This window comes from Acanthaster planci, linkage group LG04 (genome assembly GCF_054643075.1).
Source record: "Acanthaster planci isolate LZ-2023a linkage group LG04, COTS_SCS, whole genome shotgun sequence".
Classification (NCBI taxonomy): Eukaryota; Metazoa; Echinodermata; class Asteroidea; order Valvatida; family Acanthasteridae; genus Acanthaster; species Acanthaster planci.
This window is the reverse complement of record NC_141780.1, coordinates 17,180,018-17,207,905: the sequence shown is the minus strand read 5'-3', so window position 1 is coordinate 17,207,905 and position 27,888 is coordinate 17,180,018. Positions and strand designations below refer to the sequence as shown.

Below are 27,888 nucleotides of genomic sequence, written 5' to 3'. Positions count from 1 at the left end.
CTTTGCCTCTGGCTTACTCCTGAGGCTTCAGTTCCATGGATGTAATCCCGAGTTGAGAAGTAAGGACTCAATGTAGCTTCATTCTCTGCTACAGAAACATTAGCAAGTCTAATGTGACACCATTTTGTTTTTAAAGTATTTTTCAGTCGGATATTAAGCATTTGACACTGACTGTGAAGCTCAAGTCAAGATAATGCCAGAGACGGCGGTGAGGCTGAGAATTGCAAAACAAAAATGGGTGCAGGTGCTCGGTACCTTCTCAGCAGCAGCTGTGCCCGCCCCTCCTTGGTGTACACCTTGATCAGGTCCTGCAGGAGGAGCTTGACGGCCTGGGTCAGGAAGTCCAGCTTGTTGTGCAGGGCAATGACAAGCAGCGAGGCAATGTTGCTGCGGTCCTTCAGCGACAGGGACTTCTGGTTCTCCAGGGTGCGGACAAAGATGGCCAGGAAGGTGTGGTTGGTGATCAGGTTGCCAAACTGCACCAGAGCCTTCTCTAGGACATTGCGCTTGATGCCCGAGATCTGAGCAAGACAGATTGGGGGGGGGTTCAACATTTCTACATGATCAAAAATGTCAGCTGGGCCCAATCTCATGACACCACTTACCCTAAGCAAAAAGGCTTCACTAGCCATTGGACAACATTATGAGCTAACAGTTTCACAGGTCCGCAGAGATATGTGGGTTAGATGCATCCACAAATACTACATCTAAAGATCCTACGCTTACTTGGCTAACGTGAAATTTCTGTGCTAGTGCTGTAAGCACCCAATGCTTATCCTAAGGGTGATGTCCCGTAATAGCACAGCCATGGAATTGAGCTCTAATCGTGATCTGATTTTGAGATGGCAAGGTGTGAAGCATTTGTACACACTGTTAAACTTTATCCACCTGAAAACTCTGTTAAAACCTGCCGCATCAAAAACCGCATTAAGCAAAACTCAAAGGTAAATAAGAAAAATATCAATCATTCACTACAGTGATTACGTTCATTCTTTCCCCCCTTGACTTACATTTTCACGTACAACAGGAATCTCTCTGAACACGGGATGGCATGGATTCTCTGGAAAGAGGAGCCTCGCTACATAGTCACGGTAGTCACGGAATGGTATCCCCGATCCCTCCACGTCACTGCTTACTGTCAGGACGGTGATCTGCAGCTCGGCAAAGGCTGAAAGAGACACAGCAGCGAGAAAGGTATGACTCGGGTCAGAAGAGAAGTGACCCTGGGTCGAAGAGTTTTGGTCACTGTTGGGAATGGCATGGATGCCTGTGGGAGGCAATGGCTAGCATCTTGCAGCCATGTGCCAGGGATGCGTGCGTTTACTGGTCCCAGCAGAATGCTCAGATGCGGCATTCAGAACATTAGCAAACAAATTTCACAGAGGCTATTCAGGGGTGAAGCCATATATCGCCCAGCATAGATGCTTAACGTTGGCCTGTACTATCTATTCCAGTAATGTTGTCACTCTCTTCTCACCATCCTTGCACTCCTGAGCCACCCTCATCTCCATCTCGTCCCTCTGTGACTCCATCTTCTTGAAGCGGCGCTCGTTGGCGCTGATGCGGCGCCAGATGCAGATGATGAACAGGACGATGAAGATGATGAGGGCCACGCCGCAGACGGCACCAATGATGATGGCCAGGGGCAACTCCTCACGGAGATACTCGACGCGCCCCACAGGCTTCTCCAGGTTGCCGTGATAGACCTGGGGAACAGAGAAAAAGATTGACAAGCTGGGCCACGTCCAAAACCAGAACAAGCTCACAGAGCAGCGGCTACATCCAGTTGCCTGCTCCAAGCATAAACTCTCGCATTTGCGACTGGCAAAGACCTGGAGCTAGCTATGGACACATATTCTGAGGCCAATTTTCCCATAAAAATTGTGTGCCTAATAGACCACTTTCTAGAAATCATACATGATAATGTTGCCCGGTGGAGGGGGTGCCATTTGTTAACACTGGTGCACGGACACATACTGTGTGGAGAATGTAGCAGCAGATGTGGATCCCACCAAAACAGCAAAAATGTGACCTTAGTGTCGTCATGGATACTCACGGCGGTTCAGTCTTGTGACCTTTTCCCTTCCAACAGTAACAAGGCACGTTTAAGCCCTTGTCCGAAACAGGCCTCTCGGCTTACAGCTTAAGTCATTTGTTGCTCAAGTGCGGCCACGCTACTCTTGTCTGGACAACTTACCACTACATTGTAGGTTTGTCCTACTTCATTTTCGGGTGCCTCACAAGTCAGGCTGTCTTCATTCTGCATCAGTGGACTACACGACAGATTCCCCACAGTGACTGTGACATCACCGGACATGTACGTTGCTTTGATGTAACGACCCTGGGTGTGTGGAGGGGGAGGAAATGACACTTGAGTGGCCACGAGAATGTACATGTATGAAGCTGATTTCTCTACAGATGTCTGCACTAGTTTAAAGCAGGAGGTGGTGGGTTTGAGTCCCACCCAAGTAAGCTTGTGAATTTTTTTGCAACCTCTCGGACAGGCACTGAGCATACAGTGTTTATCAATATACACGTTGGGTAACGGCAAAACCCGTTGTATAAATTCTCTATAGCCTTTTCACTCGGTGTTATTTTTGGTTTCCAAGGATATATGAGGACCCAACTTCACGGTGTCAATGAACAGAGCAGACCTTTGCTTTAATGAGCCCGTTCAGTATTCCAACAGCGCATGTATAAACTGAAGCGTATCCGAGGTCATTCGGGAACAGTGGCATGCACGGGCAACTGTCTGCCCCATCAGCGCAGCCACACTCTGACTCACAGGCCTTGTTCCCAAAAAACCTTTGCCTGCTTGAAATACCGACCTAGCTCACTGCCAAGTCAAAACCAGCAAAGTACTATGCATTCATGTGACATTTTGGCTGGTAAGCTGCATTTTGGCAAGCCAAATATTTCTCTGCTTAGTAAACCTATCAGCTCCACAAAAATCTAGCATGACTTTTTTGGCGGGAAAGGGCCGTTTAACCACTTGCCTACGGTAAAACTCCGAGGAAAACTTGTCCAAGGCACAGTATTATTTTCGGAGTTAAAAATGAAAAGATATCCAAACCACAATCCTTTAAAAAGTTGGGAGTTTATTTGTTCAAGATTTATGTGTATCGTTTAACACACTGTCACTTTTCTCACACTCCGAGACAGTGTCAAAGAGCACTAGTTGCCACAAAGCCTTGCTGCGGCTTGCAGCCGCTTGAGGGTTCCACACGAGCTCAACCTCATGCACACCCTTTTCATAGGAATCCCTCGAGTGTGAAGATGAGCACAGATGTCACCGAGTGCTGCTTGAAGACTCGGTCAGAAAGTATTTAAACATCTTCCGTGTTATGGACAAAGGAAAATTCACCCATACAGGCGCTGCATGCTTGATCACACATCATGGGATGCGGAGTGGTTCAAATCAACACCCCGTTACCTTTATTTCTAGCATCTTGCGCTCCTTGTAAGCCACTCTCTGGACCTCCTCAAACATGAAGTACTCTGGGTCGACGAACACTCTGAAATCGGACTGGGACATAATGGTGACCCCATCCATGACAAAGCTGATGTCGCTCCCGGGTAGGCTGAAGGAGGGCGGTGAAGTGCTGTTGTCGAAGGTGAAAGTGCCTGCCAATTCTGGCTTCGAGAGATCGGGCGACTTGCACTCCATAGAGGTGGAGCTGAGGACAGTACACTTCTGTAGTGAAGGTTTGAAAGAAAGATACACTGAAGACTGATGCTGTTTGTTTTCTAATGGATAAGCAATGAAAACCAGCGATGCCCACTTGAAGCTGAAGGAAATAGCAAAGAAAAGAGTAATACCAGTATACAACACGGCCTGAAGTTTTGTGGGGAAAAACTAAACTTTTGGTGACTTCAGAGGTGTTGAGGATTCCTTCCTTTATTCTGAATCCCTGAATAGACGTACTTCATGTTTATAACCCTAACCACGCTAAACCCAACAAAAAGTGGTCACTTTCTGTGGAATTTTGTTCTAGCTGTAGGATTCTGCGGGGTTCAGCAGGGTGCCTCGAGAAAAACCCTGACGCCAGTTGGGATCAGAGGGCACATTCTAATGCCAGAGAACATGTTAGACAGTACATACTGTGATGATTGTGCTATCAATCTGCTGGCTCGCTTGTCTCTTGCTCCGGGTGACTCCTGGCATTTTCCTGATTTGAATTTCCATCTTCGGCTCCTGCACGACATCCAGGTTAACTCCCATCACCGCTATGCTTAATCCACCACTGAGCATAAGAACAAGCAAGAAACGCTGGCAGTTTGAGGTATGGACATATATTTCCTTGTTCCCTTCTCCCCCCCCACATGCTACCTGTACTTACCCCACATGCTACCTGTACTTACCCCACATGCTACCTGTACTTACCCCACATGTTACCTGTACTTACCCCACATGTTACCTGTACTTACCCCACACGCTACCTGTACTTACCCCACATGCTACCTGTACTTACCCCACATGCTACCTGTACTTACCCCACATGCTACCTGTACTTACCCCACATGTTACCTGTACTTACCCCACATGTTACCTGTACTTACCCCACACGCTACCTGTACTTACCCCACATGCTACCTGTACTTACCCCACATGCTACCTGTACTTACCCCACATGCTACCTGTACTTACCCCACATGCTACCTGTACTTACCCCACATGCTACCTGTACTTACTCAGGTATTGAAGGGTCCAGGTGATGAAGGGGGAGCGGGTTGGGGGAGCGGGCTAGCCTAGCGGTTCTTTACTGGCTTTGCACCAATGAGGCCCAGGATCCAGTCCCGGCTTGGCCCAGGCTTTAAGTGCATTTGGTTTCCAGTACATACTCACTCTAGCAGGTTTTCTCCAGGTACTCTGGTTTCCTCCTGCCTCTTAAACTGGACCTTCTTCCTAACTCGATAGGGATCCCATTGGAAATAAGTTGCAAACTTTCATGGGTAATCCCTGGTATTACCTAATTGTGAGGTAATACCGAATAAATCCAATCTAATCCAAGCTTTCTTAGGAACCTTTTTGGAGCAACCTTACACTCCTCTTCAATGTAGGACATAATAATTTCGAACCCATTTCAAAGTGCACTTCTTAAAATGTTTAAAATGGTATAATTTTTCTGGATAATAAAGAGCGTTGTTGCTGTGATTGCCAATCAGGGACAGATGCCACTTTGTTTACAGGTTTTTCTGTTCAAATTGTGAAGCGAAAATAAGCTCATGGAGAGCACTTATCAGAATGGCTTATTTGTCGGCTTCCTGCCATGCATTCACACAACAGTGAATCTTCAATACAAATTTTAAAAAGCAAAAACTAAAAATCCAGCAGTTTTCAGTGTCAACACCTTGACTGCCGCGCATAATTTCAAAGGGGTGTTCCCATTTGCCAAGCGTTGTATGCATGGACGCATATCTAATAGGCACCTTTCAGGTGTCTATTTCAACATAAGCATTTTGCACATGTATGCCCTCAACACTGCCAGCAGCGTACATGTATTTGATGTGTTCTTCAGTGCTGCCATTTACACTATAATAGCCTTTCATTTTCTACAAATATACTCATAAAGGCAGAATCCGGTACACCTGTTATGAGAATACTCATAGTCAGCAGTCAACATGTTAATGTGACATTCAGGATTTCTCCCAGGAATGACATCACTGTTTTGCTCATGAATATGCAAATTTTCACACGCATAACAACCCTAAAAGCACCAAAAAGACCTTTCACGTAGCAACCAAACCTTTAAAATCCGGTCCATTGAAAGAAACAGGTGCTTTTTCAAGGATTATGGTGACAAATAATCTATTTCATAGAACCCTTAATTTTAAACTCTCACATGCTACCCCAGGCCTTGCACAAGCTTGAAGCAGGAACTAGACAAAGGAGATTGAACCTAGAATTAGCAGAGGTGGAAGCCACAGAGTCGAATCAAAACAGCATCCAGACATCTGAACTGATCCCTTCCAGTAGTGTAAGTCGCAGACAGAAGAAACATACCTGAGAATCATCTGTGTGCGGTCCTGCTTCGAGATACTTGGATTCTCCGTGTACGTGAAGTTGCTGGAACTCACGGCTGCGCCCACTGCGTCAAAGGTCATCGTCACTGGACCCTCGTTGCCCGTCTCACTTGGCGATGTGATGCAGCTGATGGCATCACCTGACAAGCTGTTTGTGAAAAAGGCAAAATGCAGAAGACTGGCTTAGAGTGACTCCCCAAACTTGGACAGTTTCAATCTGCAAACGACATTTGGCTGCATATAAGTCGCTGGATAGCAGCTTTTTCCCACAGTGGCATGTGCTAATCCCGGCTGCAACCAGTTGATTGGGACCCTGAGCTCCGGCTATGTCTATTGTCAGCACGTCCCCACGTATTTTTCAGAGGAAAAGACCTACACAGCTCTCTAGACAAATGATTTGGGTGCAGCCTGAGTCACAGGCTGCATCCAAATCAGGTGATTCGGATGACTTCTGATTGACCATTAATTTGTGTGTGTGTTACAACTCCGCTGTGCGCGCAGAGCAACACCTGCACACTCAGGGGTGAAGAAGTAAACAAGCAGATTAAACGGCTGGAGGCCAAGTGAACACGAGCAATCTATATTTACAGGGGTGGCCAATGGGTTCAACCGTTGACCATCGCCCCCCCCCCCCCACCGAGTCTGCAGTTGCCAATGTGCACACATGTCTCATCACCCAATCTGTGCAGGTGGACCATGTGCTAAACTTGACCGCTACACTGGGTCTCTTGCATGGCAGCGCCTTGGGGTGTTGCAAATACAAGATTGCAGCAAGATATTCTACAAATGGCTCTCAGCAGTCAGTCTTTGTGGCATTGCGGGCGCTTCAGAAAATCTGGCCCATCTACCTTGCTTTCTTTTTGTTTTTCAAAGTCTGGTTCTTTTGGCCAAAAGTGATACTGTCCACAAGTTTTCGGTGACGTGACTACCATCTGCTCTAAAGAAAAATTAACCAAAATGGTCACTCACTTGCCAGTGTCAGCAAGGTCACAGAGCATGCCAGCTACAGTGATGGTCCTGCTACCCCCTGCATTGAGATGTATGCCAGTCAACGTGACCCTTGACCCACCTGCTTTGGGCCCAAGAAGCGGGTGGACATTGGTGATAGAGGGTACCTGTTAAAAAAAAGCAATCAAGTACAATTAATTTGATGTTTTTATGTTTGTCACTGTCAAAAGATAAAGGGTAAATGTAAAAACCAACAATACCGGATAAATTTAAACAATTGAGAAAGGACACCAAAACATACCACGAAGGAGAAATTTTCTTCAGACACTGTCTCCAGATCTGGCATTGAGGAATTGTCCCTGCCAATCACGACGATGACGGGGCCGCTGGCTGCCCCATCTGTGCTAGAATTGGTCATGCAGACAATTCTGTTGGAGATACAGAAAGAATTCGATAATTCATGACTACACTTAAACCTCCACAAGTCAAACTCAAAGTTAAAAATCCGCTTGCCTCGAAGTGATGCTTTGTTCATGTTCCCGCCGAAAGAACAGGCGTTTGTGTACACAAATACTTCCGTGAGTCGAATTACCAGCAGCCAAAATCCCGCTTAAGTCAAAGTTTTTGCGACACTGATAAAAAAACCACCGCCAAATAGTTTCAGAAAGTACAAACATGGCACCACAAAACCACGGTCTGATTCACTGCTGCCAAGCATCGTCTTTTCACTCTTGATCTGCTTGCCCAGCATGCATGCTGTGCGGCTCGCTTCATAAACCATGCCACACCGTAACCACAACAACTCTGGGCTTTGGGGCTAGTCTGATTGCCACCGCAAGACCCATGAGCGGATGAATTAATCACTGCCTATTATAATGGTCACCAGACCACAGTAAGTGATGTCACAAGAAAAACCCATTTGAAAGCAGACCCAAATACTGCAAGCAGCATGCATCATATTGTAAACACGATCAACGAAAAGATCAAAAATTTTCCAAACGAAGGTACACCTTTAAAAACATGATGAAATGTATTGTAAATTTATTAGCAGAAACGAAACTTCTAGACAAAACAACAATGAAAATTCTTAGCAAAATGAATATTCACAAGCAAAATGTTCCATGGGAATGAACAGAAAGCAGAAAATAGCCACAAATGATGCCACCCATGGAACGAGTTTGGAGCAACAACATGTATGTCTGCATATGTGTATAGGTGTATTGGCTCCATAGCGGTGAGACTTTCTTGAACTCAAAGTCCAGATAACTTGAATTTTTAATTCATTCCCTCGAACTTCGACTTATCAAGGTTTGACTGTATTTATTCAAGGCCACTTTTGGCTTTGCTACACCAACTACACAGCACCGGATTAGCATCAACACTGACAACAAATGCAATAAATCAAGCCCTTTAAAACTCAACATCAATCAGGACAATAATCAGGGCTTCAGTACTACAGTAAGCAGAAAGCATGGAGGTTTGCTACAGTTGTCACAATATCGTCCGTGAGTTACATGTACCATCATGAACTCAAACTCTCATGGCACTGTTGTCGAGAATCAGTGGGTTTTCTAAATTTGTCAAAACTGGGAACGCTCTGATTTGTAGGCCATTGAAAACTCACAAATTTGAAAGGTTAAAATTGTAATGGAAGAGGTGGCGGTCATGGCTTAGGGATAGGGTATTAAGAGGTTCCTCCATGGGGCTTGCCAGTGAGACCCAGTTACCTCTCGGCAGGTGTGTACTCCGATTCCAGCATCCGACACGGCATTCCCGCAACGGTAACTCGTCTGATGTCGCTGACACTCTGGCCCAGGTTGAATCCCTTGATTACCACTTTGGTACCTCCGGCAACATGCCCACTTTTGGGGTCAAACTACAGAGTGACAGACAGAACAAATCAGATCAGCCATCAGAGGAGCTTACCATAAATCAAACAACGCATGATGCATGTTTGCAGGGCACATCTGACTGCTTACAACAACGAACCATAGTGTGTGACTGGCAACCTGAAGCAGCCAGGTGAAAAAAAAATCTGTTGGCAAATTCTCACCGTGGTGATGCGTGGGTCGGGGCACAGGTCAACCCCGCTCAGCCACCTCTGGCCGGTGCCCGGCACCACGGGGCACCGAGCGGACCGGCTGCACATTTTGGCCTCTTCACACCAGCCACAGGAGAACTTCGCATCTGCCAGGAGACATTTCCCGCAATCTGCTCGCTTAACTGCACACTTGTACAGCGTCACTATGTCAAGAAAATGACAATGACAGACTTTAACCTCAGTGGTAAATGTTCTTAAAAATCTTGTGCCAAGAAACCAAAATGAGTGTGTTTTGAGTAAAACCTCAGTAATACTTCCCAAACTTTTTCTTCCTTCCAAACTATACATGTACATGCAGGTGTGCTGGATACTGTTGTTTTGATGTACCCCCCCATGTCCACGCAGATTTTTCTTGAGGGTGTTTCCTCGACACAAACTCTAGAAGTTGTGGCATTTGTCTCCATCCTTGCACAGCTTTTTAATGGCAAGTTCAAGTGAGTACCAATTCTTCACAACGGGTTCATTTTCCCTGGTGCCCATGGTATATTTTGCATACAGGTTACCGGGGGAAAGGGCCAAAATGCAGTCATGATTCAAACTCAGCCTTGGTTAATCTGTGAGAAGTATAAAAAAACAGTATCCATTTTTACCGTTCAACATGAAGGGATTGTCCAGCACGAAGCGACCACCATTCCAGCGGACATGTAAATCAGCGACAATGGTGTTCTCATCCATGGTGTAATTGTACTGTTATGTGAGAGAAAATAGGAGATTGTTTTGACAAAACAATTACAGTTAATGTGAGCCCATGTAAAACTAATAAAATATGTGAAATCCCCAGGCTTTTTAAGGGAAACACATTTGAAACACCTGGAGTTACAGAGTTAATTAACTTCTCAAATTTTAAATTCTTTCAACAAAAAAGGATGTTTTAGTTAACAAAAAAAGTCAATCAAACTTTTGAACTTACATCAATATTATTTAGCAATAATTTCCGAATTAATTTTCACAAACACACAGTTGATGCTACCAAATGCAAATTAATACATCCCTGTTTCCAGCTGCTCTACATCTGTTAATCAGCTTAATTGGAATCTTCTTGTGATGAAGTGTCACAAGACGGAAACTTACATCGGCCAACTGTCTCACAGATTAACAGAATAACAATTCAAAAACTAATTTGTTCTAAAGGCTTATCAGCCTTACACATCTACTCCGAAGAAAACCTCTTGTCAACCAGGGTCACATTCTAACCAATCCTGATCATGCATCGTTAGAAACTTTAATACCCTACCTTCCTAGCTGAGCAACGGATGCTGGAGTCATCGAGTCTGATGCCTGGAGTCACTGCCTCCATTTCCCATCCGGGATGCTTCAGTGCACACTGGTAACCAGACTAAGGATGGAAGCAATAAGAAGTTAATTAAAGGCCTGCTGTAAACCGCCTGACAAATTGAGTGAATAGTCAAATTCCTCATGTTGAAGCTATCGTGATGGAGCCTGGCCATGTAAATACTGTCTACCGCCGGGGCGCCTGCATGTCCAATATGATGGAATGACCGCTTTCTGTGGGGACCATGCAGTAATCAAGGTTTCAGTTTGATGACCTGACGATAAAATGTTTATAGATTTAGCTCAAAGTGGCTGAAATCTTCAAAGGCCATTAGATGTTAGCATGATTATTGTCAACAGGCCCTGGTGGACGACATGCAGTAATGATCCATATTAGAGCAATCAGAATTGCAGAAAACATAAAATTCACTGGTTTCACATTTGAAGAAAAAACGTCCGTTTTCAGTTTAACGGAAGCAGGATTTTAAACCCTGACCTCTTGAATTCTGTCCCCATACATGTACTACTCCAACTGTGCATACAAAGATTCAACTGATTTTCCAGTTTCTCCTGTTTTTACGGTAGTACCAATATATACCATACTATTTCAGATGGGACTTGTAACATGATGCTTCAGTAATCAAAACTTAGTTGCTAGCCACTTCCTTGTTTTATTCTTTGAACAAACAAAGTACCAAGAATTACTGAACTTACAAATGCAGAAATGGCTTAACTATTGTTCTGCGTGCGGATGGCCAGGAAATTCTGTTCGAACAATTTCCTAAGTGCGCTCAATATTTCTTTGCAACGAAAACATTTCCAGTTTCTAAACTGTCCCTCTGTCAATGAGTCAAACAGGAACACAAAAAGCTGGTCTTGAGGAGTGAGACTGAGGCCTCTTGTTGATCTTGGTGAAATTGACAATGGTGTTTGGAATTCATAAATGGCAAGATGATATCTCGCTATTTACCAAAAGAGATGTAATGGGCTGATAACATTGTGAGATGTCGTGTGATGTTATTGCAGGCGATAAGGGCACTCTTTTGAAAACATGGAGGGGAACCCGATCCATGGACGTCTGCAGGATCACTTAACCATGACAGGATATGTAAAAGTGGGCCGTGACAGATTGTCTCCCAAATCCAGAAAGCCAATACAAGGACAGGATGTAACATATGCATTTCAGTTCACATGCATGCCCCTGTAATATGAGTCTTTGTCACTGTGAGCCGAGTGAATCCGCACAGATCTAATGAAAACACTCCCATGATACCTGCCTTTAAAATGAACTCATTAACAACTCAATGTACTATCAGAATGTACAATCAATGTCAATGTGCAATCAGAAAAATCAGGGGAACTAACACCTATACAGTATGTAACAATCACTGACATTACCTGGTACTATGAGGCACACACGATATGTACATGTTGGCAAAGAAAAACAAGTAGGCCTACGTGTAGAAGTATACTAAATATACAGGTACTGTTTTGTTTCAACTAAAAATCAACCTACATGTACATTTATGGTAGAGGTCTTTGCTCATTACCAGTAAAAGGCAGTTCACTCATTTCATATGCCGGCTGGATAAAACTGTGAAATCACATTTCCCTAACAAGTATGCTTGTGTCTTTCAAGAAAAAAAAGGAGAAAAAATTGGAATTTATTAGAAAGAGTCAAAAGAAAAACAGGGTTCCTTGTCTGAACGCTACATTGCCTGAAGATGAGTCAAAATAAATTCCATTATGAATCAGAAAAATCAGGAAAAAAAAGAATCTAAAGAGGGAATTATTTGTTAGTCTGTCAATGACACACACCTGCTGAAGCAAATGTTTCACCTTCTTGGAAGAATAACTTACTGGGAAAGCTGTTGCAATAAATGTAGTCAATTAAAACTCAATTCAAATTTTTCCCTGGCTGTACAAACCTGACTGTCGCCACGGTTTTTTGTTCTTTCTTCTTTTTGTTTTGAGAGAGCAGGGGGAAGGCATTTTTTTTCTGGGAGAAGAAGAAGTTCTCCCTTGTGTCCGATCTCCCACGATGCCCATGACCAAGCTGAGTTATGACCCAAGTTCGTAAAACAGCTATTTCTTGTGGAAGGGGAATACTTATTTCCCTGATACAACCCAAAAGTCTTTTCTCTGACTTCCTACGATTATCTCATCAATATTTAAGCAGTAACACTAGCCTTTACCTCAACGGGAAGACTAGCCACATTCACCGTGAAGTCCTGAGGTTCTGGTTCTCCCGCTGGAATGAGAATTTCATTGTTGTTGTCGATCCTTGGGCAATATTCCTTGCCCTTCCTCGGTGAGTCCATGTTCTGCACCTACATGTACCAATTGACGACAGGTGGAAAGTGATTCAATTTTTTTCCCCCCAACGTACTTCAATAGTTACATGTAAGGGTGGCACGCAGGGTTGTGGTGGGGGCATGGAAGGTGCGGTGTTAAGGCTGTGAGTAGACAGGCAAGATGTCAGTACTGACTCTCAGTCATCAAACCAAAACATCCTGTGATTTGAGATCAGGAATGTGGAGGTCTGACCTTGGAAAGTATGCAGTGATGCTGACGAAGGTGTTGACTGAGACGGAGTGGGAGGGGTAGTGGGAGGTTGGAGATGGGAGGGGGGTGGACTGGGTTGGGATGTGGGTTAATTCAGGGAGTATAGGGTAAGGTAAGATTGAGTGGGGTGGAGGGGAGGGCAATGTTATAAAAGTTGGAAAGTACAAGTAGTCACAGCAATTAAGATGGAGCGCTCTGAATGGCTGATAAAGCAACCTTTCCAAGGTACCGGTAATTTACCGAAATTCAAACCAGCATTCCAAACTTTCTTCCTTTTCCATACTGCTATGCAAAAATATAATCAACCTAACCCAGTACAACACAATGAAATGTACTTTTGCAGTTCCTAGAGAGGGAACTGAGATCTTCTTACTCCTCAAATAATGTCCTTAGGTTTTAGATGTGTCACTTTGCTGAAAGGCGAGTTAACAATGCCTCTCCAGCCCAAGTATTCCTTTTCATTTGCTCCTTCCTGCATCCAAGGCAGTCTATCAGCTGCCCAATGATTCTTGCGTCGACATTCTGCTTTTCCATTTCTGACACCTGAATATATAATAGCTCTCCAGTGGACACAAATGGAAAAACTGATGACTAGTACCGGTTAATTGTGTGGTCCCCTGGAGCATGACCAACAATGAGACACAAGTGTGCGAGCGAGACCCTTACAAGATATTAAAGTCACGGCTGACAAATTAAAAACGCAACCCACATTTCAAGGTGTCATAAATTATTAAAATGAATTTCTTTGAATCACAGACTCTGATGCCCAAAGGCTTGTTTTCCTTTTTTTTGACTTGAGATTGATTCCAAGCCATGGGCTATCAGAGCGAGAGGTGGATTGTAGCAGTTGACAATTCATTCAGCCTGGGTCTTAAACCCAGACAACTACGGTACCAGTAGTGGACTATTTCAAAAAGTGCTAAAGTAATTGAGCTATCCAGTCTTATACATGCAAATGCTCATCAATAAAGTCCTACATCAGCAAAGCTCTTGCACCTAAGCTACCCAGGTTTCATACACATATGCAAATGCTCTAGCACCTCAGCTACATCAGAAAGAAATGCTGTCCTACACTACTAAATACTCTAGCACCTGAGTTATCCAGCCTTACACTTTCATATAAAACTCTAGCACCAGGAATTACCTGGTAGGAAGACCTACGCAACTACTACTTGTACATGTACATATGAGTAATTAACCAATGCGTATATTTAAACCAAACTCACCTCCTGCCCAGCAATGACACCAGTCGAGTTACAGCTGCTTGCATTCCCCATGCACTTGTTCTCAAAGATGCACCAGTTGCACAGGTAATCGGCCACACACTGGGTGCAGCTCTCAAAGGCGCTGCAATTGTAGAAGTCAAAGGTCGTGTTGACGATGAGTTTGTCCATCTCGGTGGCCCGGAGGGAAAGGGTGACTGTCAGTTCACCTGCCAAAAAGATTACACAACAATCTTCCATTTTTCTTCAGCTCTGGCAGTACATGTTCATTGTATAGTATCGGCATACATGTATGTTGCATAAGTGAGAAAACTTGTTTTCGAGTCGTACAGACCGCACACAAATTATACAAACTATAACAGTTTAATATACAGAGGGGCCAACTTGAAGGTCATCCTAACTTTGTCCAACTTTTACGCATTAGAAAACTTCAAACGGTTCCCCCCACATGATTTAGTTTTGGCTGGGGTATCAAGTTACCCTTATTTTGTTTACATTTTAAATGTGTGCTTCAATGAATTTCACAGATATTTGTTCACAGTTTATGGGGGAGGGGGTTAGAATCTAAAACAACAATTTCACAGTAAAAATCCTCAACCATAACATCAAGTTACATGTAGTTGATTATCAACAGATAATGAACAGGGCAGTTAAAGAAAAAAAGGAGTGGAAATTCCCATTATATGTGATTTACCAGACTGTTTTTGAGGGGAATATTTAGACAAAAAGATAATGAAATCACCTGATGTAAAGATTAACTGTGGGGCACCTGTTTTTATGGAACACAAACAGCATTAAAATGGCAGGATAGTGCACGAATTACCTCCTTGAAGCACTGGCATAGCAGCCGGGGTCGAGCACTGGACGAGGGAATTGTCCATGGGTACCGCTGTCGCGTCCGTTGACCCCAGCGAGTCGAAGAAGCACTGGTACCTGTGGGTCAAGCTGTTATTCAGTACAGGCAGGCTGGTCACATTCAGAGTTAGCTGTGGCAGAAGGAAATCAACCGAAAACACCCTCTGATGATGAAACTGAATTTTAAAATTTAAATGAAAGTGACTAAGGTCTTCTTGAGTACCGGTACTCAGACAGCACTTTTCTTAAAATTCAACCTGTGCTTAAATTCTGGAACTCAAGACAACTATTTTTCTTTGTTATTTTTCAATGCTCCAGCGCCTTGATGTAGAATTCTTCTGATCCTCACTAGCTATGATAAATCAGTGTCAACCGTAAACACAATATCCATCTTGACCGACAGCACACCCTCATTGATTGAAAAGAGCCATGTTGGTGGGGAGTGTTCATTTTGTTGGTAGCCACACGACCGTAATACATGCATTTCATAGTCACTTTGTGAACCAGAAAATTCCACCAAAGGAGCCTCCTTTGCTAGGAAAATTGCACCCTCTCGAGAGGTTTACCTTCAGCCATAAATGTTAGTCAATGGTGTAAATCCATTTTCACTTTGGAGAGGTCCAGTATATTTCATTCAGTACAACATGAAAAACCGCATGTTTTCCAATGGACTTCCAACTGAACCAGAAACCTTACAGATTTTGACAAGATCCATTACCCTACTAATTATGAAATGTAATTCCTCACAAACAACTATGTTTCTCCAATTACAAGTTTAAGGCCAAATAAGAAACATTTCCTGAATTTCATTTTCTTTTTAGGGAAACAAACTTTTTCCTCATTTTATCAAACTGCCCAAGAGACACATTCTGAGGTTATTCAACACTCACTTTTCCAGGCACATGTAATTCACCATGTGTATTTTTTTTCTTCTTGAGGACAAACGTAATGATTGTTATTTCTATGAATCAATAAGGGGGAAAAAAAATGAAATGAAAGCTGCAGCTGTTTTGAACCGAAGATCAGGAAAGCCATTACCCACGATCCTCACCTGAGCAATGGCATCACTGGGAATGCTGGACGGCGTCACTGATTGGATATGTATACATGGGCTTCTGCTATCTATCCATCGATTGGTTGATGGGACGTCGGTCGCACCTGGGCACTCCATCTCCGAGCGCCTCGTACAGCTGTGGGAAAAAATAACAGGAACTCTTTGAAATTCACAGCACAGCTATTATAGGCAGAGGAGCATTCAAGCGATGCTCATTAGCTGCTTCAGACACCCCATTTTGAATGCAGATGTGAGTGTGTGGAGGCCCCAAATGTTATGCACTTTGAATACTCCTTTTTTTTTCATTTTTGGATATTCAGTTTACAAGAGCTGCCAAGTTTAATGGTCCAAAGCACTGCAAAAATACATGTACCTCATTATGCAGATGAAATTGACAAAACAATCAGTCCTCTTTTCAGATATACATGTAGTGTGGAACAAATTTTGCACAAAATAAAGGTGATGTGTCATTGTGTACTGAAAAGTTTTGTGGAAAAACAACTGAAATCCTCCAAATGCAGAGTGAAACACATGTCGAGAATTCAGTGTTATTTTCATTTTCACTTCAAACAATGCAGTTCCTAGATGTAGAAGACACAACGGGATGAAATCAATTTATTCTTGGATATTACTTCATCACCTTGGCCACAAAATTCATTCTACTGCAACAGAAACAGGATTACCCACATGATGTGAAACAGACTAAAGCGTTTTTTATTACTGCTGATCATTTCTGACTCCCTCGGAAACTGATCCGCTCATTGTTCTCGACGGTTTCACACAGTTAGGTTTTATTTTCCAGATGTGGAAATTAGAGAGCAACTTTCAAATTCGACAACTGACCTGCCAAACAGAGCCCCCTGTAATCACGTACCGGTGCCACAACTTCAGGAAAATGCGTGCGTGAATACGTGCGAAACCAAAGCAACCATGATGGTGAAACAAAAACTGACATCTTGTACACCTCTCCTACATGTAACTATGACACTTCCATACCACGGCCGCTCAAATTTCGACATGTAGGGCAAAGGTGCGTATACTTGTCCGAGTATCATCAGTTTCTTACTACCAGATACAATATGAGGTTAGGTGCATGCACAGGTCCTCTTTTCGTCCCATGCCATGTTTTCTTCAATTACACAATCAACACAGAGACCAGAAATGCATCACAGGGGCATAACAATTCATACTGGTGTTTACAAAAACAACAGACGAAATGAAAGCATCAGCCAACGTAGGGGGAAAAGAAGAGTGAACGAAGGGCTTAGTGATTGCTTGTAGAGTTAGATCAATTTTTACGAGATTTTTTAAAGGTTTGGATGGTTTTCTGATGTGCTGGTTATGGTTGTAACCAGTTTAGTACTTGCGCACATCACAAATCATTCAGTTTTAAGCCAGGTCATAAACAAGTAAAATGCACCGAGACAGAAAGCATTCCTTTGTTATTAATCTGTCTGTTACTTCAATATATGACTGGTCTTTAGAGAGGAGTTGTGACTGGTTTTGTGACAGGTCTAGTAACGGACTGGACTGTATGTGTGCAACTGGCTGTAATCGGCCCCATCACAAATCATGCAGTCTCCAGCCGAGTCGCAAGCCATTCAAACTGAACCGCGACAAAAACATTCCATTGCTACAGTTCACCTTGTCTCTCATGGTTGGTCTTGTCACAGGACAAGTGACCAGACTTGTGATGGACTCGCCAGTCCTGGTTTTTGGTGTGAGCTTTCACCGATGTGGATAGGTTTTCAAATGGCTCCTAGTGTGCAGAACTGTGCCTCCACAGCCTTACACTGAACAACAGAGCCTCAAATCTGGGAGTGCTAACTTCTGGCACTAAAGTTCTGGTAAAGCCTCATCCACTGCGCACAATACCGTTGATGGTAATCCTTCAATCCCACACAATGCTGCTTTTTGTATACAAGGAAACATACTGGCCCTTTTGGAAAAGTCAATAAGACGGAATAAAACTTGCAGGATAGAGATCACTGTTCTGTCTCACATCGGGAAAAAGTGTACAAGTCTTGTGGCCTCCCCCCATGCGAAGTAGATAATTTAATCATCTCAGATAAGAACCCAATTATTTTTCTCCTGCGTCAGGTTGAATAGTGACTTCCTTCTTGGCGGTTGGTCTTTGATTGCAACAAACTACAGATGGCAAAAAAAGCACACATGTTCATCTGGGTTTGCAGTTCCTTCAATAACTCCAGAGCCATGAGCACATTACATGTACATGTATGTGCATGCGGTGGAATTTCAACTGCGTCCAAGGTTATGCATGTCTGGGATTAAGCGGGCTGGACTTGTCGACCAAAGCGAGCACAGTTCACATACCTGTTCTGCAAAGGGCACCAGCCGCAATGTGGGTCTCCTGTTCCATCCATTCCCACACGCAAACAATCCCCACACGTTGTCAATGACTCGCAGGTTTCAATAGGAACCTTGGAAATCTGTCGAGGTCGTTCAAATAATAAAGAAAAATTTTCTCAGTTATTATATTCCACAAATGAGGAAGTGGAGGATTAAAATTCCACCACTCTTGTTTTTTTAATTTCTTTATTAAAAACCACGAAACTTCAGAATCCTGCAGAAGGGTAAATGACATACATCACCAATTACAGGATATGTGATGCATACATATATGGAAACTTTCAATGTGTAATGTTACAACACACATTACATAAACTCTGCACTTCAGCTTTGGAGTCAACTTGTTCAGAAAGACATTAATTAGCAGCTATACAGTTTATCAAAGCAAATAAAAATGCGGTTCTGAAAACCCATCAGGTTTCAATGCGAACCAAACATGAAAGGGATGACCCTCTGACCACGGCAAAAATAGCAGGAGTCGCTCGCTCACGAGTAACACTTTGCCTCAATTACCAAGGAGCCAGTATCATTCCAACATGTACATATCCCATGGGTACAATATGACATGTACAATCAGATGCATTTTAGGCTACCTATATTTCTGATCGAAAGGCTGATTATAATTCCACCAATAAGGTTCTCAAACAACAACCAGAAGAATACATAATAAAAATAACCTCTGTGCAACTCGGAAAAGCCAGATCCTACAGCCTCATACATGAATATGTAACCCAGGATAATACGATGTCATTGAAGAATCCGAGACCCACTTTTCCGATTTAACGCCACTGTCAAAAGCTCCAGCGGTTATTCTTATGGTTATTTCTACCTCTCCCCAAAGAGCCAACCTCCCTTACGGGCCGAGATTGCAATCATCTCTTAAATCCCCGCCGACTGATTTTGTCAAGCAATTTTTTACCCCGATTAGAAAAAGGGGGGCCCTGCAGGGCCCAGTATTGCAAGTCTTACAGATTTGTTTGATGACTGATTTGCTCCAGAGAAGCTTCGGGGGGGGGGGGGCAAAATCAAATCACGTAGAGTACAAGTGCAGAACAGTCAGTGACAGTCATTGGACATCTGCATATAGATTGCAAAAAGGCTGCCGCATACATGAATCACAAGCAATCTGGTCATTTTGTTCTCATGGGGTTGGTAGTTACAAAAAGCCTGAAGTTGAGCCGTAAATTAAAATACAGGACATGTGCATGTAGATTTACACCTTTAAGTATAGCACGGTAGTTATTCCTAGGCCCTCTTGTAGTACATATGTCCTTCATCCCCCCCCTAAAACTTTCATTATTCCACAGCAGCCCAGTCTGAGTACATGTACATGTATTCTCCAATAGTGAAAGGATTTGGGTTACCACTTACATGTAAATAGGCCTAAGAGACGTTTGTGTTTCTTTCATTATTACCTTCCGAGAGGCCAATGCGATGACATCCTAAAAGAAAATTGCTCAGGTCTGTGTGCCATAGAAATGTTGGAACTGGTTGTTTTGCTCTGTTTTGAAGAAAACTGATACATGTACACAGCTGAAAGCCTGCTTCAAGTGTACTTGTGCTACATGTACATGTTCCGGTTTGTACACTGCCGCCCATTAGAAGCTCAAATACCGCAAGCACAGTACAAATGCTGAAAGGGATAACCCTCGCTCCTTTCTGCAATAAATACTGTGCACGCTGTGGCAAAAATCTCTAAAGCAATATTATCTGTGCTAATATCTAGGACAGTCTTTGGGAAAATTCATTTTGTTCCTGTTTAATATTGCTGAAAGAGCCAGGTGGCTCACACACACACAAAAACACAGGCACAGAGGACTGGTGTAAGAAGATTAATTTTCTCACATCTGCTCAGTTTGACATTTTCAAAAGTCTCAACGAGACTTTGTGGGAGAACATTACCAACTGGCTGGCTGACCGACACAGAGTACATGTACAGATGCACGCCATTCAAGGAGCAGTATTATGAACATGACACACCTCCGCACTTCTCCAGGTGCAGCCTGGCAAACAACTTTCGGGCTTGGCCGAGCACATGTCTCATCACATGTCAGGCCAATAGATTGGAAATAATTCTCAATTGAACCCATGCATGAAGATGTAGGCTATGATGTGTACAAGGGATCAGATTATGAAAAAAACAAACTCTGTTTACACCTGGATATTTCTTGCACATAGGAGATTCAGTATTACTTGGAGATGAAAGTACACTCAGTTCTAGGGTATCTGAAAGGTATCGATGAAAGTGTCGCTGTTGTCCACAGAGCAGGAGACATGATGCGGACCTTTGCATTTTTGACTTTCTTACAGTAAGATGCGAGTCCTTTTAAGTTTGTAATTTTGTTTACCTGTGCATGTATGTCTAATACTGAGAATTTTCATGTTTACTTCAACCTTTAGGGTCACAGCTGCTTCAACTTTAGAAGCAACAAGAAGTTGATTTTTGCCTTGTGTGTTTATGTATGATTTTTCTTTTCCTTGTGGTGTTCGATATCCTATTAAGGTTTGATTGACTGATTGTTGATTTGCTACAGAACTCCAACTTTGAGTGTATTTACATGTACGGGTACATTTCCGAAAGTCTTCCATTTTACAAGCTAAGTTTAGGACTCTCAAAAATGTTCACAAAGTTCAGAGGAATGGATATTTAGGCACAATACATGTAGATTCGACTAGTATAACATTCACTTTGATGAGATTCAAAGTTTCTTTTTCAATTTCCCTGTTATAATCAAGAATGTGTCGGTCCGCAAGTCCAGCACAGAGGCCGACATCTGTATCCATAACTATTGAGCTATTTGTGCATAGGTAATGAGGAATATGCACACAGTCCACATGTTCATGAAAGCCAGGCAAATTAGGGCAAGCCTCATGCTTATTATACTGGTGAACTGCACCACTGTTGACAGTATATTTCATTTCATGCCATCCTATACAGTACAAAGCACTCAGCAACATCACAAAACACCCTCAAGATCACTGCTGAAGTCTGGAACGATGCGTTGTCCAGAGTCCACATACACAGCTTACAAGGATTTCCTCTATGGACATGAGGCTCTTATGGTGGATCAACCAATCTCTATCCTCTTTGTAGTAAAAAAAAATAAATCTGTTTATCTGACTGTTATCTAACATGATGACAGTTTTAAGTCTTTTCTGGGCTACAGAAATGCTCACATTTCAAATGAATAATATACTAGTTCTGTTTTTTTAGCATCCTTTGTTCCTGGTTGGAATGGATCCATACAGGGGTACTTTTTGAAATAACCTCACTGCTTAGCTAGCATATCACAGTGGTACATGTAGATCAGGTTTAAATTTACACATCTACGTTTGTACACTGCACACCTTCAAAAATGGCATGGTGTTCACATTTTCAACAATGCTCATGTGGAACGGATATGACATGTCAAGGCTCGATGTACGTACATGTACATACATATGTATGGTTTTGGTGTGTTCAAATCATGTAGGTGTCTGTGTTGCAGTCAAGTAATAAAGATGACACCAATTTCCTATCAGTTTTTATGAGCTCTACTTTTGGTCAAGTTTCAAGTGGACTATTTGAGTTGGTGTTTCAAGCTCACTTTTCGACGAGAAAGAAACACCCAGCTTTTAAATTGTAACCAGGTCTAAAATGATAAACCAATATGGTGGTTGGGCTATCTATAAATGCAATCTTTTGGGGGGAAAAACTTTCTGCAGTGAAAACAGTCAACCCTTCAAAAAAACAGGCAACATAAAACATTCCACACATTTTTTCCCAAGATTTTATACTGTGTTCATAAATGTACATTTGCTCCACAAAGGTCTACCATCTTTGTTTCCCACGATGCTGAGAGGTCCTGAGAGGTCGTTTGATTCATCTTCACAGAAGTTGTAAGCCAGCCACTGACAAGTCTCAACATGCACTTTGGAATGCTCGCCTTTGAGTCTAACAGGTGGCAGGTTTTAAACTAACAGAGAAGGGCGGGTTGGAGGGGAACAAATTTCATGAGATCGTGGACAGGTTTACGAGGGCGAGCACTGAATCAATAAATGGGAAATTCTATCACTGGGGTTGGGAAATCGAGGGAAGGCCCAAAAGGCTGATGGAATTTCTTTTCATTTGGGCTACAGACTCGCATGCCCCATCGGCAAAGCAAAATGGTACAAGTTTTTGGACCATGGACGGAACCTTGCACTGAGTAGAAATAGATAAATATCACAATGACAACAGATTTGCACAGATCAGTTGATTGAGTTTTGACAAAAGGTTTGAAAATGAGCTTTAAACTGTCGGTAAAAATGGCCTGCCCACCAATATCGGTACATGTACATGTACTTACATGTACATATAGTTATACAGGCCTGAATACTGGAGGTAAATTTTTCTTTTTTCACAATTTCTTTCCTTCAAGCAGCACAGTGCTGGTACCTCGGGGAAAAACTGCTTTCAATTTTTTTATTTCTACACGTCATCAACTGAATATCCTTCAGGGACCAACCAAATCAAGATACGCCCGCTGTGAAGAAAAGAGGTCTTTTGGTGAATTCGGTAGCTCGTTACAGACACTATCTAAACGTACGCGCTTGTGCGTACATCTACCTATGCTTGAACTGCGACATCCCGAACAGCCCCGGTGACCTCATCCTACCCAGGTATTTTCCCACCATATTCACCCTGCTGGACCAGCACCGGTGCACAGCTAACCCAAACCTTGCCGATACAGCAGGCGACACGCCCCGGCAGGTTTTCTCAATGGAAACCCCTCACGGGTAAGTCGCTCAGATGAAAAGCTCTTTCCTTTTGAGTTCCTATTTTCTTTGACCCTCGGCCGATGAAAGGCGCTTTTGAAGGAAATGCAGGGCCACAGTACTTCTCTGCAGTGAGTCACCTAACGGTTTTGTGTTGGCCTATAATGGACTTGCTTTGGTGAGAGGCAGAAAGTTAAAAAATGCCGTTGAAAATATTTCCGAGTGCTATTCATGCCTTAATAACTGTTAAAAGACAGCAGGGGAATGGAGGTGTGCGTATTTTACCCCCAAGGTTGCTTCCTATACCAGCACGCTTCAAGCACATGACTAGAATAAGCCTTGCTCATCCATTCAGAAGGGCAAGATCACCGGAAATAAAAGCTATGCTGCAGCATTCCTTTCAAAGGAAGAATTTCAAAAACTGGAAAAACAGAAAGCAAATTCTACAGAAAAATTTGGTTGAAAGTATCAAAGTAACATGTACACATACATGTAGGTCCTTCACGTAATAATGTACACAGTAGCCGAGTCAAAATTACCTAATGGAAGGGATCTTTTTTTTACACATTTCTTTTAACAACCATCAGCCTTTGCTGGTAAAAAACAGAACAACAATGCACAGAAACAAAAAACCAGTAGGCTCCAATAAGGAACAATAATATTGTCGGGACTGTTTCCAAACTTTCACTTTTGCAATCTATTAACAACGACGGATTTTACCAACTTCCGATTTTGCTCGGGTGTGCGTACTCACCATTCTCTCTGTCATAACGAACACGTACTGCTTGTCTGGAGTGAGCATCAGCCCATTTTGAATGATGCGGCTCCCACTGACGATGGACAGTTCCTCATAGAGGCGGGCCTTGGTTGGTGACTGAACACGGAGCTGAAATCAGGAGTTAATTAAGGAAATGGTATAAGAAGAAGCCAGCAGTGTATGTCATCCAAAAGGATGGGCAGAGGCATTCTGTCAGTAGATTTGACAACGTGACCGGTTCCTGACATATCACAAACTCTCAAGCCATAAAGTGTCTTTTTTTTTTTTCCTCTTTTTTGTCAACAATCAAGTGTTGGTGGATTTATTTGAGTTGAACGTGCACAATAAGATCACTCTGATCAAGGCAGATGGGCATCATCCGTTAGATAATAGATTTATTCATAGTCTGAGAAGTAACCGGCTGGTACAACAGAGAATAAGAACTGCACGTTATGGCGGCTCATTTGTTCCATCAGCTTATCAAGTGGTCCAATGAGTAGCTGTTCTGCAGTTCTTATTCTCTGTTAAATAAGGATCACGATACGTTTGTTTTTCCCGCTTTATTTTAAAAGTAGTATTAGTGTGGTATGATGTTCTCTTTATATCGTGTAGTATTAGTCAGCTTTTTATTATGTACGGTACACGAAGCTATCAACTATTGACTCTTAAATTTTGTGTTTTTAATATTCGTTTTATGTGTGTAAAAAGGCCAAAGGAATTTCCCTTTAATGGGATAATCAAGTTACATTGAATTGAAATACACATGTGCTGCACCCTGATTGGTCAAGCTAAAACCTGAAGGTAAATGCAGCATCAATGCTACCGGTGCTCGTATATCCAGTGTCTGCCCTGAATAAATACCTCAATTACATCACAGTCAAGACGGTATTCCACAATGGATCAATGCAAATCCCAGACACTCCGATGTGCCGCCTTGTTTCTGACTCAATTTCCCCATACGGGGGAAGTGTCAATATACATGTAAGGCCTCTTGTTTCTAGACAAATTTCAAGTTTTATGCGGATCTTTCTCCAAAAAGCATTCCTGCTAGGAGTGCTGTCCTTGACAAACAGAAATTTTGTGCATGAAGGTGCCGAGTTGAAAAATTCTCAAACACGGCCATCTCTCTTGAAGATTTGTACCACAGCTCTAGGGTGTTTAAAAATAAACTCCATGCAAGTCTTGCACTGTATGATAACATGGAAGGTTATTAAAGTTTTCAGTCAAAACAGAGGATGTTCAGACAGGAAGTCGGAAAAAAAAACACGGATCATCATTCTTCTGGTTTCCTATAGTAACTGTTACATATTTTCTTTTCTGCTTTTCCCGTTTTTCTTCTAATAGTTTTAAGTCGGGCAGCGGTCAGGTCCATTACAAGTCATCCAGTCTGGAGCCAAGTCACAAGCTGCAACAAAAGCATCAATTATCACTCTTCGTGCTCTTGCTGTGTCTTGTGGAAAGGGCTTGAGAAGGGACTTGTGTATGGGCTCTCCAAGCAGTCCAACTTTTCTTTACTCAGAGATGCAAGTCAGGTTCTCCTCCAGCGTCTGAGAAGAATATTCATAATATGCAAATGGGCCGGCAGGGAGGTTACTAGCGTACGTGTATGTCTCTGCACTGAGGGACTCTTCGTGACCAGAAGAGGGTTCTTCATTTTCTTCCTGGCCTCAGAAAATACGACCCTCTTCGGGTCACTCACAGGCCTGAGGGGATATGGTCGAGCAAGAGGGACTGAATTATTCCAGTCCATAGATGATTTATAACAGCCCTTTATGAAAAGATAAATCACAAAAGAAAATTTTTGAAGGTTTTATACAGGTACAGTGTACTTGCAAAAATTAACTTATTGCGAGTCAATTGGATGAATCCCTAGACTCAGTTTTAAATTTACTGTCCACTGCAAGTTCACATCATACGAGGGTGCTGTGGCCAGTCAAAAATTCTATGGCCCATCAACTACGATGTTGTGACATGCGTCTAAGTTCACACTGATGCAAATTCCATGCACAAGCCCATACATGTACATGTATCAGCCAACCCCAAACGACTGTATTTCGGCCAACCAGCATCAAGAACTAGCAAGAGGCATTATAAACCATATCAAGGCCTGAAATTTACCAAGCATTTTAAATAAAAAATACTGAAAACTTGGGTTTCTCTGTAATAGCTGTTTGGATTGCCTTCTGCCAGCCCACAGGTTGATTTCCTGGTGCGGCCCTTCTCTTCCTTACCTTGGTCAAGTTGCCACGTTCGTCTCCTAGCAGGATCACAGTTGCACCATTGTGGGGTAATGCTGCCACGGCCTCGATGCTACTGTTAGTAGAGTAGATTGCTTGCGCCTCTATAGATGGGTGTAACCCACCAAGGGGTGTTTGGAATTCAGTGTTGTGGCAATAGCTTGGGCCCATGTTGTTTAATGTCTGAATCTGCATATTGAAAAGGAAACCAAGAAAGTGAAAAAATGCTAAAAAGGAGTTTTTGACAGGTAGAATAATTTACAAAGTACTGATTCCATTCCCACGCCACATGTATATTTGGTTCGTACACCAGGTCCAGGAAATCTGTAAAAACATGGGTTGACCTTGAATATGGTCACTGTACCGCCATAGTCCTGAATTGTTCAAAATATTGCTCCATGTCAGGGCCTCCAGGGCATTGCAAAATACCCTGGTACACACATGTACACATTTTCTTACATATTGTGATGAAACTGCACATTCTGATGCTCCAAGCCATCCTATCTCAGTATTGTCCGTCTTCTTCATAGCACAATCAATTCTCCTTTGTAAAAACCCTTCCTTTATCTTCCTCACTGGATACATGCATATGACGGACTTTGTTGTAGGGCCGTCTGATGAAAATGTCACAAACAGTACATCCTCATCCCTGGGAACCCCAGTGTCGTACAGATCAGAGCCCACTTTGGTGACATAGGCCGACTTGGCCAGGTTATATGTGACATTGCCAGCATCCTTGCAAACGAGAGGGAGCTCTATGTATGAATAAACTGAATCCAATGCTTCTGTTTGACACAGACTGACTACTTTTGTGTACAGCGGAGTCTCACTGTCCTCAAAGTTTTCAATCTGAGTGGCGATAAAGTAGCTGAATCCCTCACTGGAGAATCCATAGATGTAGTTAATGTCGAAAGAATCCAATGCTTCTAATGTGTTCTGGGGAATTAGTTTACTAGCAAGTGGTTGCAGAGATTTGTACGTCCTCATAGTCGAAGAGTCGGTATAACTGTACAGCGTTCTCTTAGCCACTGTTGGTACTGTGCGTCTGAGCCAGTCTCCGCGTGATGCAGCTGTATACAGAACACTCCCATCAGCACCGGGCGCAATGAACGCTAGATTGCTACCCCCCACTGTGTTGGTAACAACCTCATCTTCAGGCTCCTCCACAGTGCTCAGGTTGCTCAATCTGCGTATCTGGCATAGTCCCTGAAACACCTGTCCGCACGAGATCAAGTGACGCTGCTGTACATCCACGACCAAGGCTTTGTTAATGTTGTTGGTGGACATTTTTGCTTCGGAGCAGGGCCTCGAAGGAGGTCCGCACTTGGGATTGTCTTCCACCGGCCCTGTGACGACTTCTATCTCCAAGGCCAGGTCCTCCGTCAGTCGGTACAATCTGTTCACCGAGCCCACGTAGACTCTACCCGTGGTTTCATCCTGGGCCATGCGCTGGAGTGTCACACCACTGTTGTCCGGGTCAGAAATTTCTTCAAACTGCTGGTAGGACACAGCCCCAACCGACACCAGGACGACCAGCTGGGTGAGTAGGAACCACGGGGCAAGGTTCATGTTGGGGAGTTTATGGAACAGGCACATCAGTGACAACCTGCTGGCAACCATGATGCCTTATTCCTTTGAATGTCATGAGTCAACACAGGGATGGTTGACTGAAGATAGAGAACTGCATCTGAAAGAAGGGGAAAAAAAGGTTCTTTTCATCATCAAATCACTCACTGCTGACTGAT

General features: G+C 43.1%; 1 protein-coding gene across 2 annotated transcripts in view; it reads right to left on the bottom strand.

Annotated features, from left to right (window-relative positions):
• Window positions 1-27,888, bottom strand: part of LOC110989210 (plexin-A2-like) — a 57,387-nt gene that overhangs the window by 10,412 nt on the left and 19,087 nt on the right. For both annotated transcript variants that reach the window (XM_022253404.2, XM_022253405.2), the window contains exons 2-22: window positions 26,603-27,830; window positions 26,138-26,332; window positions 23,904-24,035; window positions 18,377-18,492; window positions 16,040-16,178; window positions 14,957-15,119; window positions 14,137-14,342; window positions 12,541-12,675; window positions 10,308-10,409; window positions 9,664-9,760; window positions 9,026-9,216; window positions 8,700-8,848; window positions 7,274-7,400; window positions 6,994-7,139; window positions 6,005-6,172; window positions 4,103-4,244; window positions 3,434-3,694; window positions 2,198-2,341; window positions 1,478-1,706; window positions 1,011-1,168; window positions 256-521 (exon numbers count right to left, since the gene is read on the bottom strand). In XM_022253404.2, coding sequence (XP_022109096.2) covers window positions 256-521; window positions 1,011-1,168; window positions 1,478-1,706; window positions 2,198-2,341; window positions 3,434-3,694; window positions 4,103-4,244; window positions 6,005-6,172; window positions 6,994-7,139; window positions 7,274-7,400; window positions 8,700-8,848; window positions 9,026-9,216; window positions 9,664-9,760; window positions 10,308-10,409; window positions 12,541-12,675; window positions 14,137-14,342; window positions 14,957-15,119; window positions 16,040-16,178; window positions 18,377-18,492; window positions 23,904-24,035; window positions 26,138-26,332; window positions 26,603-27,763 — 4,427 coding nt within the window. In that variant the 5' untranslated portion in view covers window positions 27,764-27,830. The remainder of the gene's footprint in view (window positions 1-255; window positions 522-1,010; window positions 1,169-1,477; window positions 1,707-2,197; window positions 2,342-3,433; window positions 3,695-4,102; window positions 4,245-6,004; window positions 6,173-6,993; window positions 7,140-7,273; window positions 7,401-8,699; window positions 8,849-9,025; window positions 9,217-9,663; window positions 9,761-10,307; window positions 10,410-12,540; window positions 12,676-14,136; window positions 14,343-14,956; window positions 15,120-16,039; window positions 16,179-18,376; window positions 18,493-23,903; window positions 24,036-26,137; window positions 26,333-26,602; window positions 27,831-27,888) is intronic.